Genomic DNA, 14,929 nt, shown 5'->3' with positions numbered 1-14,929 from the left:
GTGTGGACAGGAAGGGGGAAACTTTGAACGTAAAAATGTGTGTGTGTGTGTGTTTTTCAGTTGAACACAGAACTGCATATTGCTAATGAAATACGTGTAATCCCTGTATGTTGTGTATTTCTGAGGTATATCAAACTCGTTAGAACTGTTTCGTTGTGTGTTTTAAACTCTGAGGCCTCATATTTAATAGCCTCAGTGTATATTCCCTTATTAAGTGTACTAAATATACCTTTCTTGGTATCAAATTAAACCTTACGATTTGTCCGAGCTGAATTCGAATATAAGATCTCTGTAGAATGATATTACGCGATGTTTTACTATCTTTTGAGTCATTCAGCCCAAAATCTCTTACTGTCATAAACATGCAAATGAGCTTTGACAAAGGAACTCTCTCATGCCCAGAGTAATGGAGGCCTTTACGACCTCCAAAGGAATGTTCGGAGAAGTGCTGACCCTCCCTTCATTCTCTTGCTGAGAAAGAGAGATGAACCCTGTTAATCCTATATATATATTATATATATCCATGTGATAAATATTGACATGTATCTAATGTGCCATCTCACATTTTCCCTTAAATGTGCTTGATCTATGTTTTCTTGCAAACTAATGGGTTAATGTTTCAGACTTTGCATACTATGGTTAACCAAAATCATATGTGTGGCATATTTGGTCTCTATAACTTGGTATTTTGAAGATTGAAATGACTGTGTACATGATATGTCGATAACAACAACATATTAGTATTAAAAGTATATTTCCTATTTTCTTTCTTGCACATGCAATGGGCAATTTTACAACAAAGAGCAATAAACCAAATTCCCGCCTAGAACTCAAACCCTTCTTATTGGTCGAGCCAATGAGAGGTGGGACCTGTTTCCCGAGGGTATAAAATTGCTGCGCCCACTTCCTCTCATCCTCTTCTTAGCTCTCTCTTCTTAGCGCTCTTAGCCCTCTCTCTTGTCGCTTATCTCTTGCCCTCTGAGTCTTGTGCTCTCTCACTCTCTCGCTGAATCATGCCAAACTAGAAGGCCCCAAGGACTCCCAAGCGTGTGCCAGGCTACGGCCTCGACTGCCCATTCACCAAAGATATCAAGACAACATCATCAAAGATCAACTGGAGCCTCAACAAATTGCATCAGGACAGTTTAATTCAAATGGGACATGCAAGTATCAAACTTAGTCTCATTATTTGATACATTAAGTATCCTTAACCCCTTTCTAAAAAGGGCGTGTCAGAACTAATATGATGGTTTGCTCAGGCTGTTGATCTGCTGAACTTCAAACAATGCTATAACTTCTTGCCTTCCTGTATTCTGCTTCAGCCCTCTTTCCCTTGGTAAACTGTATGAATGTATGTATATGTATGTTAGAGTAGTTTAAATGTTTATTCTAGTTAATAAAGTCTTGTTCATGTCACATGTAAAGTTGTCTGTGTCTCAAGCTCATATCTAAAGTCACTAATCATAGATTTTGACTACTTGCTCTTAATACTTAGTAAGAAAGACATTTCCCTTGCCCCGGAAATGTACATTTCTATTAATTAATTAATTAATTAATAACCAAAATTGAGTGTTCACGGGATGAACCGAGTATTTGGTTGTAATGTTAATGTAGCTACATCAAGTTAACCCGATTAACTGATCCAAATATTCATAATTGATTATAACAAGTTATGATTGATTATTAATATTTCATAGAGCTGATTCGCTACCTAATGGTGGAAGAATATAGAGCTGATTCGCTACAGGGCTATGGATGGATCAACCTACTAACATACTTGTCTCACTATTTATGCAGCATAAATTATGTATACTGTACACAGTTTGAACATTTTCAGTATGCATAGAATACCTGTATGACTTACAGTACTACATTTGCCAAAATGTGCATTATACAATGCAATGGATAAATGCAGTATGCAGCACACTGCATGAAATAATGCAATGTGCCTGACTTGAACTTGAGTTCAGAATGGCATTCTACCATACTACATTTCCTATTTCTGCCATTTAAAAAACATCTTTTACACAAAAATGCAATTAAAAAGTGGAAAACGATGAATAGCAAGATGATAGCTGGACACCACTTACATGCAACATGATACATGTAGTAAACTACTGTTTGAAATTTGTATTATTATTGTGGAATAATGGCAAGTTTAACAACCGTTGCACTATACATAAAACATACAATAAACAGTGTATACTGCGCAGAATTCAATAGGAAGTAAGCTAGTATTCCATTCCAAACATAGCCTGTGTTCCAAAAACAAGTACAGGTTTTGTGGAACAATATTGGGTGTTTCACAATCTGTGGGAATTTTTAAACCGGGATGGCCATTTTACAACTATCTAATTAAAGACGGAAATCTCAACGTAATAATCAGTGGCTGTTTCCAAACCAGGATTGGCGCTCCTCAACTATTCAATGAAAGTATGGTATCTCAATGCAGTAGGCAAAAACTGTTAGGCGGTTGAAACACGCCCATACCAATTTGAAAATGCCCACTGATTGGGAAACCCAAGTCTTTGTACAGGCATACTGTATCACTACACACTTAAAAGTAAGTACTTCTCAATCATCAATGCAGTACATACCTAATAGTTTAATTATGCTACTTGGGATGCATAATTCCGCTTACCTTTCAAGATGGAGACTACAGGAGTGGGTGTGCTACAGAATGTACATTATTTCTGCTGAAGCAGCAGGCCTTTATTTATGGCAGTTTTACATAGCTTGTTTGTCAACTGCTGTGTTTTATTTATATTCAAATATGCAGGAGATGGGTTTCTCTAAGCACTGTTCTACCAATTCAACTGATCTGCCTCTTGATAATTTGAAAAGCAAATTGCATCGCCCACATCTGTTGCCAAACTGTTAGATTCCAGCATCTTGAAAATCAACATAAAAGCCTTTTGGAATGTGAGAATGATGATTAGGAGTTGTTTTGTTATTATGATCACAATGAGGCCATTAAATGTTTTTACTGAGTCCAACATTAAAACAAAAAGCTATCTCAAGCATCTGTATTTAGACCCATAAACCGTTTACATCAGGACTGGGAACCGAGCACTGGTTCTGATACAGAAGTGGTTCCTATGGTGGCTGAGAAGTGTACAATAAAACCAAATTAGCAATGCAAATAAAAGAACATTAGAAATAAGACACAACAAACAAAATAAAGACACAACACAGTGGAAATAAGCCACAACACAACAAAATTAAGCCACACCACAGTGAAATTAACAGAAAATAAATATTTTATAGTATTTAATATAATGCTCTCCATGATGATTGGATTACTACTACATTACAGCTTCAGCTTTAAGACCTATCACAGTGGAGAGACAGAACAGACTGATTAATCACACAAACATGATGAGGAGTTTCCACATTGGAGGAGAAAACGGTTTCTATAGTGAATGACTCTTGCGCACCAGCTACTGCAAAATAGGGAAGAATACCCCCACTCGAATGGCTATTTTTACACAGAGAATATAGGATGTATTTGACCAAAATGACATAATCTTCAGCAAGCTGAGTAACACACTACATTATCTCTGCTTGTGGGTTGCGACAGAGACACAAGTAATAGCACATGCTCCTCCTCTCTCTCTATCTCTCAAACACACACACACACACACACACACAAACACACATCCTTGTTTCTCCAATAACGTATTAGAAACAGACCCAAACTACTAGTACAGCCCTGTTACTAGATCTAAAGTGACATTTCCGAATTAGTAACGGAGGCTTGTGCGCATCTGTTGCAACTAGCAACGGCAGATTCTGATCCATCGCATAAGAAAGTAGTTCCATGCACAACTGCATTTTTTGTGAGATTCCTTAGTTTTTGTGTTGAACTGTTGTATATACGCATTATCACACTTGCAATCATGCTGTATGGCCCTAAATCAGCACGGCTGTGATTACCTACAGCATTCAATTTGTGGGTGAATAGCAGCTGTGCTGATTTAGTGTGTTATTGCTTATATACAACTGTTAAATGACAAAGTAAATAAAACAATGAGGAAAAAGGAATGTAAAAAAAATAAATATATATATATACTGCATTTGTACATGGCACAACTTTCTTATGCCACTGATCAGGATCTACCTTTGCTATTCAAAAGCCGTGCCCAATACAATCCTGCCACTTTAGAACTAGTAACGACGGCATGGCTGTTCCTAACAAGTTATTGGAGAAACAAGGATTTGAGTGGGTGTTTGTGTGTGTGTGTGTGTGTGTGTGTGTGTGTGTGTGTGTGTGTGTGTGTGTGTGTGTGTGTGTGTGTGTGTGTGTGTGTTTGAGAGAGAGAGAGAGCGAGAGAGAGAGAGTGTGATTGACTGTGTGTGATTACCTGCATCTGTCGAGCCTTCCAAGCAGAGATGAACAGTAAAGCTAAAGCTGTTTAACTAATATTCCTTATATTTAGTATTGGTCAGCTTGCTGTATATAATGTAATTTTGGTCAAATAAATCCTATTTTCTATTTTCTGTAAAAAATAGCCATCCGAGTGGGGTCCTCCTTGAGTATTTCATGGTAGCAGGTTTGTTCTCTCCTCTGCCATGTTGAATGTTTACATCTGCATTCTACTCCCAGTGCAGACACACTGGTAGGTAAGCACCTTGTGTATGTTTGATTACTTTGTCTGTTTTGTCTCTCAGCTTTGATAAGCCTTAATGCTGAAGCAGTTTAACTTTATTTCCCAGATTTAGTCTAGTAGTAATATGAGCGATCATGGAGTAAGAGGCAATTGCTGATGACTTCAAAGAAACCGCTCGCTGACTGACTCTTGAATGTCAGTTCAACTTGCTCCTAACACAGAAAAATTGTCTTTTCGTCACCGCCTACAGGCTAAAATCTTTAACGTCACAAGAATAGATGAAAAGAGATGTACCCAGAGCTCTGTTACACATCAGCACTGCTCTTTCACTTTAGTTTAGAAAGCAGTGAACACAAGCTGAGTTATACAAACAGTGAAGTGTCTGAATACTTCTGTTCTGAGATATCAACACACATGGAACATCTCTTGTGCAATCAAATTATATATAAGTGTATATACACTACCGATCAAAAGTTTTGAAACACTTTTTCATTTTTATATTTTTTTTCTTGACATTTTAGAATGATAGTAAAGTCATCAAAACCATGGAATAACATACATGGAACTATGGGAATTATGTTGTGACTAAACAAAATCCAAAATAAATCAAAACTGTCTTATATTTTAGCATCTTCAAAGGAGTTACACTTTGCCTAGAATTTGTAGCCATGTTGTTAGGAATTCCTTGTCTTGTTTCACTGTTGCCCTTTGTCTGCCACCTTTGCATTCCTTAGTTTTCACTTTTGTCTTTTGGTTAGCCTTCGTGTTCACTTGTCATTGTTTAGAACTACACTTCCCAGAATCCACCTGCCATCATCACTGCCATTTTGTTCATTGTTTTCACCTGTGTCTCATTCAGTCATCACTCACTGTGTATTTAAGCCCTGCTTTTTGTTCACTCCTTGTCGTTCGTTGAATGTTGTTAGCCTGGTGTGTGTTCCCTGCCCGTGTTTTCTAGTTTTATGTTTATTTCCCCATTGAGGGTTTTCCTTTGTGTTTTGCCTGTTTGTTTATGAAATAAAGTTGAACTGCAACTGGATCCGCATCTCCTCGTCTGCCTTAGCTGCTCGTTCATAACAGAGCGAGCGACCACACTATGGATCCAGCGGTTCAACGAGCAAACTTCCACCTGCTCTGCTTGAAGCAAGAGGACCGCCCTATAGAGGACCACATCCGCGACTTCCTTAAGCTGGCGGGTATCTCGGATTTCCGGACTCCTCTCTGGTGGTCTTCTTCAGGCGCAATCTGCACCCGCGCTTAGGAGCGGTTGCCACAGGCAGCAGCGGCTGGGCGCTCCACGCGTTCGGTGGAGGAGACTCTGCTGGCCTGCGGTTCGCCGTTAACTGTGAAGCCATCGAGGAGAACTCTGCCACTCCTCCCACAGTAATAACCCTCCACTCGCCCGTGGTTCGTACCTTCACGCCTGCCTTGGTCAGTGAGCCTGCACGGTCCGCTCGTCTGCCCGGCGGAGGAGAAGAGGAAAGGCTTCTGCTCCCCAGTCTCCGCCAGCCACGGCCAGCGAGCCAGAGCCCACGCCAGCCACGGCCAGCGAGCCAGAGCCCACGCCAGCCACGGCCAGCAAGCCAGAGCCCTCGTCAGCTACGGTCAGCGAGCCAGAGCCCTCGCTTGCCCCGGTCTGCGAGCCAGAGCCTTCGTCAGCCACGGTCAGCGAACCCCAGCCAGTGCATGCCACAGTCAGCGAGCCAGCGCCTGTAGCCTCGACCGTCCCTGAGCCAGCGCCTGTAGCCTCGACCGTCCCTGAGCCAGCGCCTGTAGCCTCGACCGTCCCTGAGCCAGCGCCTGTAGCCTCGACCGTCCCTGAGCCAGCGCCTGTAGCCTCGACCGTTCCCGGGCCAACGCCAATAGCCAGGACTGACCAAAAGCCAGCGCCAATGGTCATGCCCGTCCTAGAGCCTGTGCCCCTCGAGCCTCCCAAGCTTTCCAGAGCTCCGCCTTCTGAGCCTCCCGAGCTTTCCAGAGCTCCGCCTTCTGAGCCTCCCGAGCTTTCCAGAGCTCCGCCTCCCGAGCTTTCCAGAGCTCCGCCTCCCGAGCTTTCCAGAGCTCCGCCTCCCGAGCTTTCCAGAGCTCCGCCTCCCGAGCTTTCCAGAGCTCCGCCTCCAGAGCTCCGCCTCCCGAGCCTCCCGAGCTTTCCAGAGCTCCGCCTCCCGAGCTTTCCAGAGCTCTGCCTTCCGAGCCTCTCGAGCCTCCCAGGGCTCCGCCTCTCGAGCCTCCCAGGGCTCCGCCTCTCGAGCCTCCCAGGGCTCCGCCTCTCGAGCCTCCCAGGGCTCCTCTTGAGCCTCCCAGGGCTCCGCCTCAAGTCTCCCGAGCCTCCCAGGGCTCCTCTCGAACCTCCCAGTGCTCCGCCTCTTGAGCCTCCCAGGGCTCCACCCCTCAAGTCTCTTGAGCCTCCCAGGGCTCCGCCTCTCAAGCCTCTCGAGCCTTCCAGGGCTCCGCCTCTCAAGTCTCCCGAGCCACCCAGGGCTCCTCCTCCCAAGCCTCCTAGGGCTCCGCCTCCCAGGGCTCCATCTCTCAAGTCTCTCGAGTCTGCCAGGGCTCCTCCTCCCGAGATTCCCAGGGCTCCGCCTCTCGAGCCTCCCTCTGCTCTGCCTCCTGAGCCTCCCACGGCTCTGCCCCCTGAGCCTCCCGAGCTTTCCATGGTTCCTCCTCCCTCGGCTCTGCCTCCAGAGCCTCCCTCAGCTGAGCCTCCCTCAGCTGAGCCTCCCTCAGCTGAGCCTCCCTCAGCTGAGCCTCCCTCAGCTGAGCCTCCCTCGGCTCCGCCTCCTGAGCCTCCAGAGCCTCCTGCGGCTCCACCTCCAGAGCCTCCTACAGCTCCGCCGCCAGAGCCTTCCAGGTCACCGCCTTTGTGGCCTCCTCCCAGGCCTCCTGACCCTGTTCCCGTCCTGTGGCCTTCTCCCAGGCCTCCTGACCCGGTCCCTGTCCTGTGGCCTCCTCCCAGGCCTCCTGACCCAGTGCCTGTCCTGTGGCCTCCTCCCAGGCCTCCTGACCCTGTTCCCGTCCTGTGGCCTCTTCCAAGGCCCCCTGACCCAGTCCCTGTCCTGTGGCCTCCTCCCAGGCCTCCTGACCCAGTCCCTGTCCTGTGGCCTCCTCCCAGGCCTCCTGACCCAGTCCCTGTCCTGTGGCCTCCTCCCAGGCCCCCTGACCCAGTCCCTGTCCTGTGGCCTCCTCCCAGGCCTCCTGACCCAGTCCCTGTCCAGTGGCCTCCTCCCAGGTTCCCCAAACCTGTCCTTGCCCGGTGGCCAGCTCCCAGACCACCTGAACCTGTCCTTGCCCTTTGTGCCCCCTTGGACTTCCTGCCTGCCCTTTGTGCCCCCTTGGACTTCCTGCCTGCCCTTTGTGCCCCCTTGGACTTCCTGCCTGCCCTTTGTGCCCCCTTGGACTTCCTGTCTACCCTTCGTTGCCCCCTGGACTGCCTGTCTGCCCGTCGTTGCCCCCCTTGGTCTGTCTGCCCACCACAAGCTCCCCCCCAGTCAATGGACATTTTTTGTTTTATGTTGATCGTCTGGAATCTGATCCTTGAGGGGGGGCAATGTTAGGAATTCCTTGTCTTGTTTCACTGTTGCCCTTTGTCTGCCACCTTTGCATTCCTTAGTTTTCACTTTTGTCTTTTGGTTAGCCTTCGTGTTCACTTGTCATTGTTTAGAACTACACTTCCCAGAATCCACCTGCCATCACTGCCATTTTGTTCATTGTTTTCACCTGTGTCTCATTCAGTCATCACTCACTGTGTATTTAAGCCCTGCTTTTTGTTCACTCCTTGTCGTTCGTTGAATGTTGTTAGCCTGGTGTGTGTTCACTGCCCGTGTTTTCTAGTTTTGTTTATTTCCCCATTGAGGGTTTTCCTTTGTGTTTTGCCTGTTTGTTTATGAAATAAAGTTGAACTGCAACTGGATCCGCATCTCCTCGTCTGCCTTCGCTGCTCGTTCATAACACATGTACTCTTGACATTTTCTCAACCAACTTCTTGAGGTATCACCCTGGGATGCTTTTTAAACGGTATTGAAGGAGTTCCCATCTATGTTGGGCACTTACCGGCTTCTTTTCTTTATTATTTGGTCCAAGTCATCAATAAAAAAAATTTTAAAAAAAGAATGATTTTTATTTTTTTTTTTTATAATGAAATTAATATGGTACCACAATTATATTTTTGTCTACAAAACTAATTTCAAACATTTAAGCATATGCCTTCAGAACTAAATATTATTAAGATCATGAGAAACATTTCAGTCAAGGTTTTCAAAACTTTTGACCGGTAGTGTGTGTGTGTGTGTGTGTGTGTGTGTGTGTGTATATATATATATATATATATATAGTATATACACTGTATTTATATTTAAAAAGTGAACATGCCTTTTGTAAAAAAAAAATTTTTATACAGAAATGTATATCTAAATGGATCTATTCTGTTCAACTCTGAAATGATCTCATCATTTGGTTACAGGCAGCCAAGGGCAGTAAATCCTTTAAGAATGAAATGTCTTATTTCCAAATTTTCTTCCTCAAAAACTCTACAATAATCATTAAGGAACCAGAATCATTAAAAGGAATTATAATCACAACAAGAATCATAAAATGTATTGTGATTCCCATCCCTACACCAGATTGCTGAAGCATAGCCTGTTTTGACTTTTTGCTGTCTACAGATTCAGTTACATTTAAGTGCTCTGCAATAATGGAGAAATACAATTTTTAAGGATTACATTTACCAGTTTATGACACATACTTCATAAAAGTATGTGTCAGTAAAAATAAAGAGTTGATTCCCAGCTATGCTCACCCTGAGTTTCCAGGTTCTCACACAGCTCAGACTTGGCTTCTCCGTTGGGCCTCAGGCTGGCTTTGGGGTTGAACTTGTTAGACATGGTAGCAGCAGTAACCACAGCTTTCAGACTGCGAGTGCTCCGCTTGGCCACATTCTGCTCCGGGTGGAAGAGCACCACGTAAACCTTCGGCATGTAGAGCATCCCAAGAGACACAGATGCGCTTAGACTCACTGAGATGGTCAGTGTGGTCGTTTGTATGTACAGCTGCAAAACAAAATACAAAACAAGAACATAGACATTGTAATTAAGTTAAATAATTTACCCAGAAAAAAAAGAAAAGAAATATGTCATTGTGTTGTTCCACCTAGGTATTCTGTTATATTTACTGTTGAACATAAATGGAAAAACATTTCATGAACCTTTACACATTTGTTGTTATACAATCACACTTTATACACGGTAAAAGACGTAACTTGCGATTGTTACCTTAAGGAAACTATATTTACCCTTAAAATTGGTTCTGTTGGTGTAGCCTAATGCTAATAATTCTTTACTTGGGGGCTGATGTCCAATAGGGGGCCTCAGCAAACTTCCATTTGTGCCACAAGATGACTTAAAATAATTTAAAATTATTTATAATATAACTTATTAAAATGCTAAAAAAAAAAAAAAAAAGAAAAAAGTTCTTAGTGTAATTCAGCAACTCCCTACAACAAGTGCTGCTTTAATTCAAGAGCATATGCTCCTCAAAACTTCTGTAATCACAAAATTAATCACTCTTATATGTTTACATTTATTGAAACTCCAATTTTCTGTTAATAAAAAAGTTACAAAGTATCTCGGAAACCTCTGATGCAACTTTGGTTCCCTGAAAGTTGGGAACGAGACGCTGTGTCAGTAACTGATGCTGTGGGGGCTCCTCTCAGAAGTACCAATCTCTAAAACCCTATTCAATCATGCCACTTATATATTGGTAGGGCTGGGTGATATTTCGACTTTTAAAGATATATCGATATACTTTCAAACGAGATTAGGATGAGACAATACCATTTATATTTCATGTTGCATTACATAACCCGTTTCATCCGTAAAGCCATGCCAGTGTTTGCATCTCTCTACTCCCACACTCTCCGTGCAACCCCTCCCCAACTCTCCCTCTGCGTCTGCACGCAAACCCGGCCCCACTTGCTCATAGGTCCACACTGCTGAAGAAAACTCACTTAACTTAATGAGCTCCCTATGCCGTGAATCAGTATATCGTGAACACAAATTCGGACACTGGTAAGGGTACTGATCCACTGAACATTGGGACACTTATGACTCAATCACTCACAACACTTTAATGAGCTTGCGCATTGTAGCACAGCTGTTATTAATCAGCACCTTCGCTGTATAAATTCATTCATTGTGTTATAGACCTTTTTCACACTCCGGGTTTTCGAACGCAGACGTTTGCAGGGAATCTTTGACAGCAGTGAATGGGAGATCACAGCAAATATCACTTTCACTTACCCATTTGCTCCATGACCAAAAAAAAACCCACTATTACGTTTGAATGACTTTACAGAATAGGACAAAATAGAGAGCGGTGGATTAAGACAGTAAAATGGGAGAAGATGCCAAGTTTACTGTCACTATCTCAGCAGCTGTAATAGAAACCCCCTCGCAGCTGTGGTAATTAATTTATTTTAAACTAATTCCAGGTTAATAACACAAAGCACAATGTTTTAAATTTACACTCAATATTTAAAAAATGTATAATATAAAAAAAAAATTGAGATTTATGCTGAGAAATAAGGTGGAAATGAGTCTGTGAAAAAGGTCTATTATAACAGATAAATGGCAAAAAGTAATACAAATATAAAGGAGTGTACTTTAAACATTCTTTTAAAAATTTAAATATTTAAAAGATTGTTTCACTTTCATGGTTATTATGAATTAAAGAATTAGAAACAATATCTCTTTTTAAGAGAAATTCTTAAACTTTGATAATTTTACACTAGTGCTCATCATCTAATGACATAAGAGACTTCAGATAACACAAGGACATTTCCGGTAAGGGAACATATTGAGCCACGATACTCCCTGGTTTTTACAGTGCAGCTTGGGACGTTTTAGGGAATCTCTTTCTGTTGCAACCCTGGCCGCGAAGCCATTGCAGCCAAAAAGTCTTCTGCCCCAAAACAAAGTGCATTGCAAGCTTCATATACCATCTCACATGTGGCTTTGACTTACAACTGAACATTTAGCCCACTTCATATAAAATACAGAGATATATAGCATGTATCACCATTCAGCCTAAAAATACAGAGATATGATTTTTGGTCCATATTGCCAAGCCCTACATATTGACAGGTGTCGCTTGTTACCCTGCCCTTATGTGTGTGTACCGTGTGCATATAAGCTGGGGCACAATGCTACGTCATTAGAATTTTTGAGTGAAGGGGAGAGCATATCTCTTGGTCCCTTGATAGTGAAAAATCAGTGGTGCTAAAAAGCTACCCAGCATCTCATTCCCTCCATTTAGGGAACCAAAGGGAAGTTCACTACCAACTTTGTCTCTTCGATGCTGTGTCAGTAACTGATGCTATGGGAGCCATATACGATAACAATGTGCTACTGATACACACACGTGACAATGCCTGCTACAAATTTACAATCCTAGCCAGTAAGGTAGTAAAAAACATTGAAATGACCTCCCCTTCATCAAGAAAAATAGTAAGGAATATGAGGAAGACATGGTTAAACCAGTCTGTCAACATAAGCAATGACACTAGCCATCCAATGTAGTGAAACATCACAAAAAGCTCTTCTTCACACATAGTGGGAAGAAAAGAGTTAAAAATGGTTATAGACGCTTAATATAATGCCATGACTCTAGCCAACAGTGTATTGAAACATGCATATATATCAATCCTTTGCACTCAAAACCTGGGAAGGGAGGAAGGAAACATACAAGTTATAAAACCTGGCAAAGGTGTCAGAGGAAGCTCAGCCTGCAGCCAGACTGATTTATTCTAAGGGCATGCCCATTGCCCATGACCAGGAGAAGGCTAGAGGAGAAGGAGGAGAGAACGCTTGCAGGGTAAAAACCCGAGCCCTTGGGCTGGCCAGCATTTTGGGCACATAACCCTTTCTGGGCTTAAAAATGTCTTTGATAGGCCAGATCTTAGCTATAAACAAGAGTCTTTGACCAAAAAGGTCCGAAAAGATCCCAAGCACATTTCACTAATGCCAAAACAAGTAGCAGCACAGTCTTAAAAGAGAGTATGCATAAGGTTACTGCCTCTAATGGATGAAACAGAGAACCTGTAAGTGCGTTTAATACCAGTGCTAAGTCCCAGACAGGGACAGTAGCGGGGAAAGAGGGTCTCAGCTGTCTTGCACCATGAAAATTTTTTCCATTTCCATAGAAAAACTACCCAACGAGTCATGGCCAGTCAGTATGGCAGCAACGCATGCTTTAAGCATGGATGGAGTTAGTCCTGCAACCAAGCACTCTTGCAAGAAGTAGAGTATCATCTGCACTGGGCAATGCGCTATTTTAAGGCATACAGCTGCCTCATTGAGGGGGCCCTGGCCTGTAGTACGGTGTCGAGGACATACTGCAACATTCCTATTGTGCCAAATGAGCCCCGTTCAGGGGCCAGACATGTAGTCTCTACAGCACCGACTGGGGATGCTAGATCCTGCTTCGGGCTTGCAAGAGCAGATCTCTCTTCATATGAATTTCCCATGGGAGAGCTTTACCAGCTCCTGGAACCAATTGCTGTTGCTCGGCTGTCGTTAAAGCTAGAAGGATTCTTAGCTAATTGAAGCACATTGTTGTGTACAACTGTACCCAGCTGAAATTACCATTAGCATTTATTTGTGTTCCAGAGCATGATAAATGTTCCTGTGACCCTGTAGAAGAACATTGTTTTTGATAATGGAGGGCCTTGAAGTCAAAAAGGTTCAGAACAACTATCCCAGTGTGTTAAGGTTTATTCACGAGTGTTAAATAATATTCTTGACTGGAATAAAACCAATTAATATATGTTTCAGTGTAGTGACCATGTCAGTCAAAGCTATCATATGGCTTTAGAAGGCTAAGAAGATTCACACAAGTCATATTGAGTACTTTGTTTGGCTCTTCCCCTTGTGCTTTTTGGAGCTTGATAGCTGTGACACTATAAACTGTTGTACAGAAATGATCTGCAGGAAGATTCATCAAAAATTCTCCTTTTATGCTCCACAGAAAAACACCAACATACCGGTTTGGAACAAAACAAGGGAGAGTAAACAATGACAGAGATTACATTTTTGGGTGAACTATTCTTGTAACCGAACAAAGCCATGATTGCCTGAAGTACTCGTTCACCAACCTGGGACCTTAATTTCATGAGGGCTTGTTGATATAGTATACCCCTGATCTCACTGACACAGTCAATATGTCAAACCTCAATGGAGAACAGAATCATAACCTTGTGACTCAATATGTCTAATGCATCAAAGGTATTATTGCTTGAATAATGGTAGGGTTCTCTTGATTATTTTTCACCTACCACTTGTTTATGTCATGTTTTCACTAACACATATTACTCTGGGCACTCCATGGTACTGCTGCGAGCCCCCTGCTGTTGCTTTCAAATGGCGCTTTGTGTTTTGGCTCAGGCGGACATGACCTAGGCACTGGCTCCTCTGTGTGCTGTGATTAAGTGTGACTCACTGCTGTGATCTCCATCCAGAGGGACTCGCTTGAGAGCAGCCTCAGCACAAGCAGACAGAAAGGGTTAGGACCACATCAGCTGTGCTGGGGATCTTCTGGATGGAAGTACAGATGGCTACCACCCAGCACTGGCCACTGAGCAATCCTAAGTGACTGAGCCATTCAGATATGCTGGTGTCATTGTGGTGCTCAATAGTAGTTATAGTGCTGTCACAATAGCAAAATGTTAGTAATCAATACCAATTCCAAAGAAATTTCATGATACTCAATACTGCTCTTGAACACTTTATATAAAGGAATAGTTCAACAAAAATTACAATTCTGTCATCGTGTACTTAACACCTATTCAAAAATAATTCAAAACCACTATGAATTTCTTCTGTGGAATACAAATGGAGATGTTAGGCAATATGTTAGTCTCAGTCACTACTGCATCCTTTTTCCATGCAATGAACGTGTGTGAAGACTGAGGCTGTCATTATGTCTAAAATGTCTCATTGTTTTCCACTGAAGAAAGTCATAGGCATTTAGAACAAAATGTGTGAGTAAATGATTACGCAATTTTCATATTTGGGCATACTATCTCTTTTTATCTCAAAGCTGAGCAATATCTAAAGAACAAAATATCGTTGAGTCACAAGGGATGGGATCATTTGACTTGGCCTGGTAAGCAATCATACAGCAACCAACTTGAAGATCCTTGTACCCAACATACAGTCACACCTTAGCAAATATGAGAATCAAATGATTTTATAAGACAAGATATGATAGGGAGAACAACTTATTTTGCCTGCAACGTCTTAATATGTTGGAAACATGCACTAACGTCT

The 14,929-nt window shown here is 42.8% G+C and overlaps 1 protein-coding gene across 2 annotated transcripts in view; it reads right to left on the bottom strand.

Annotated features, from left to right (window-relative positions):
* LOC127646621 (metabotropic glutamate receptor 4-like) overlaps positions 1-14,929 on the bottom strand; it is a 274,744-nt gene that overhangs the window by 19,875 nt on the left and 239,940 nt on the right. For both annotated transcript variants that reach the window (XM_052130380.1, XM_052130381.1), the window contains exon 10: positions 9,406-9,655. In XM_052130380.1, coding sequence (XP_051986340.1) covers positions 9,406-9,655 — 250 coding nt within the window. The remainder of the gene's footprint in view (positions 1-9,405; positions 9,656-14,929) is intronic.

This window comes from Xyrauchen texanus, chromosome 7 (assembly GCF_025860055.1).
Source record: "Xyrauchen texanus isolate HMW12.3.18 chromosome 7, RBS_HiC_50CHRs, whole genome shotgun sequence".
NCBI classification, from domain to species: Eukaryota; Metazoa; Chordata; class Actinopteri; order Cypriniformes; family Catostomidae; genus Xyrauchen; species Xyrauchen texanus.
The sequence above is the reverse complement of the archived record's forward strand: the minus strand, read 5'-3'. Positions and strand labels throughout refer to the sequence as shown.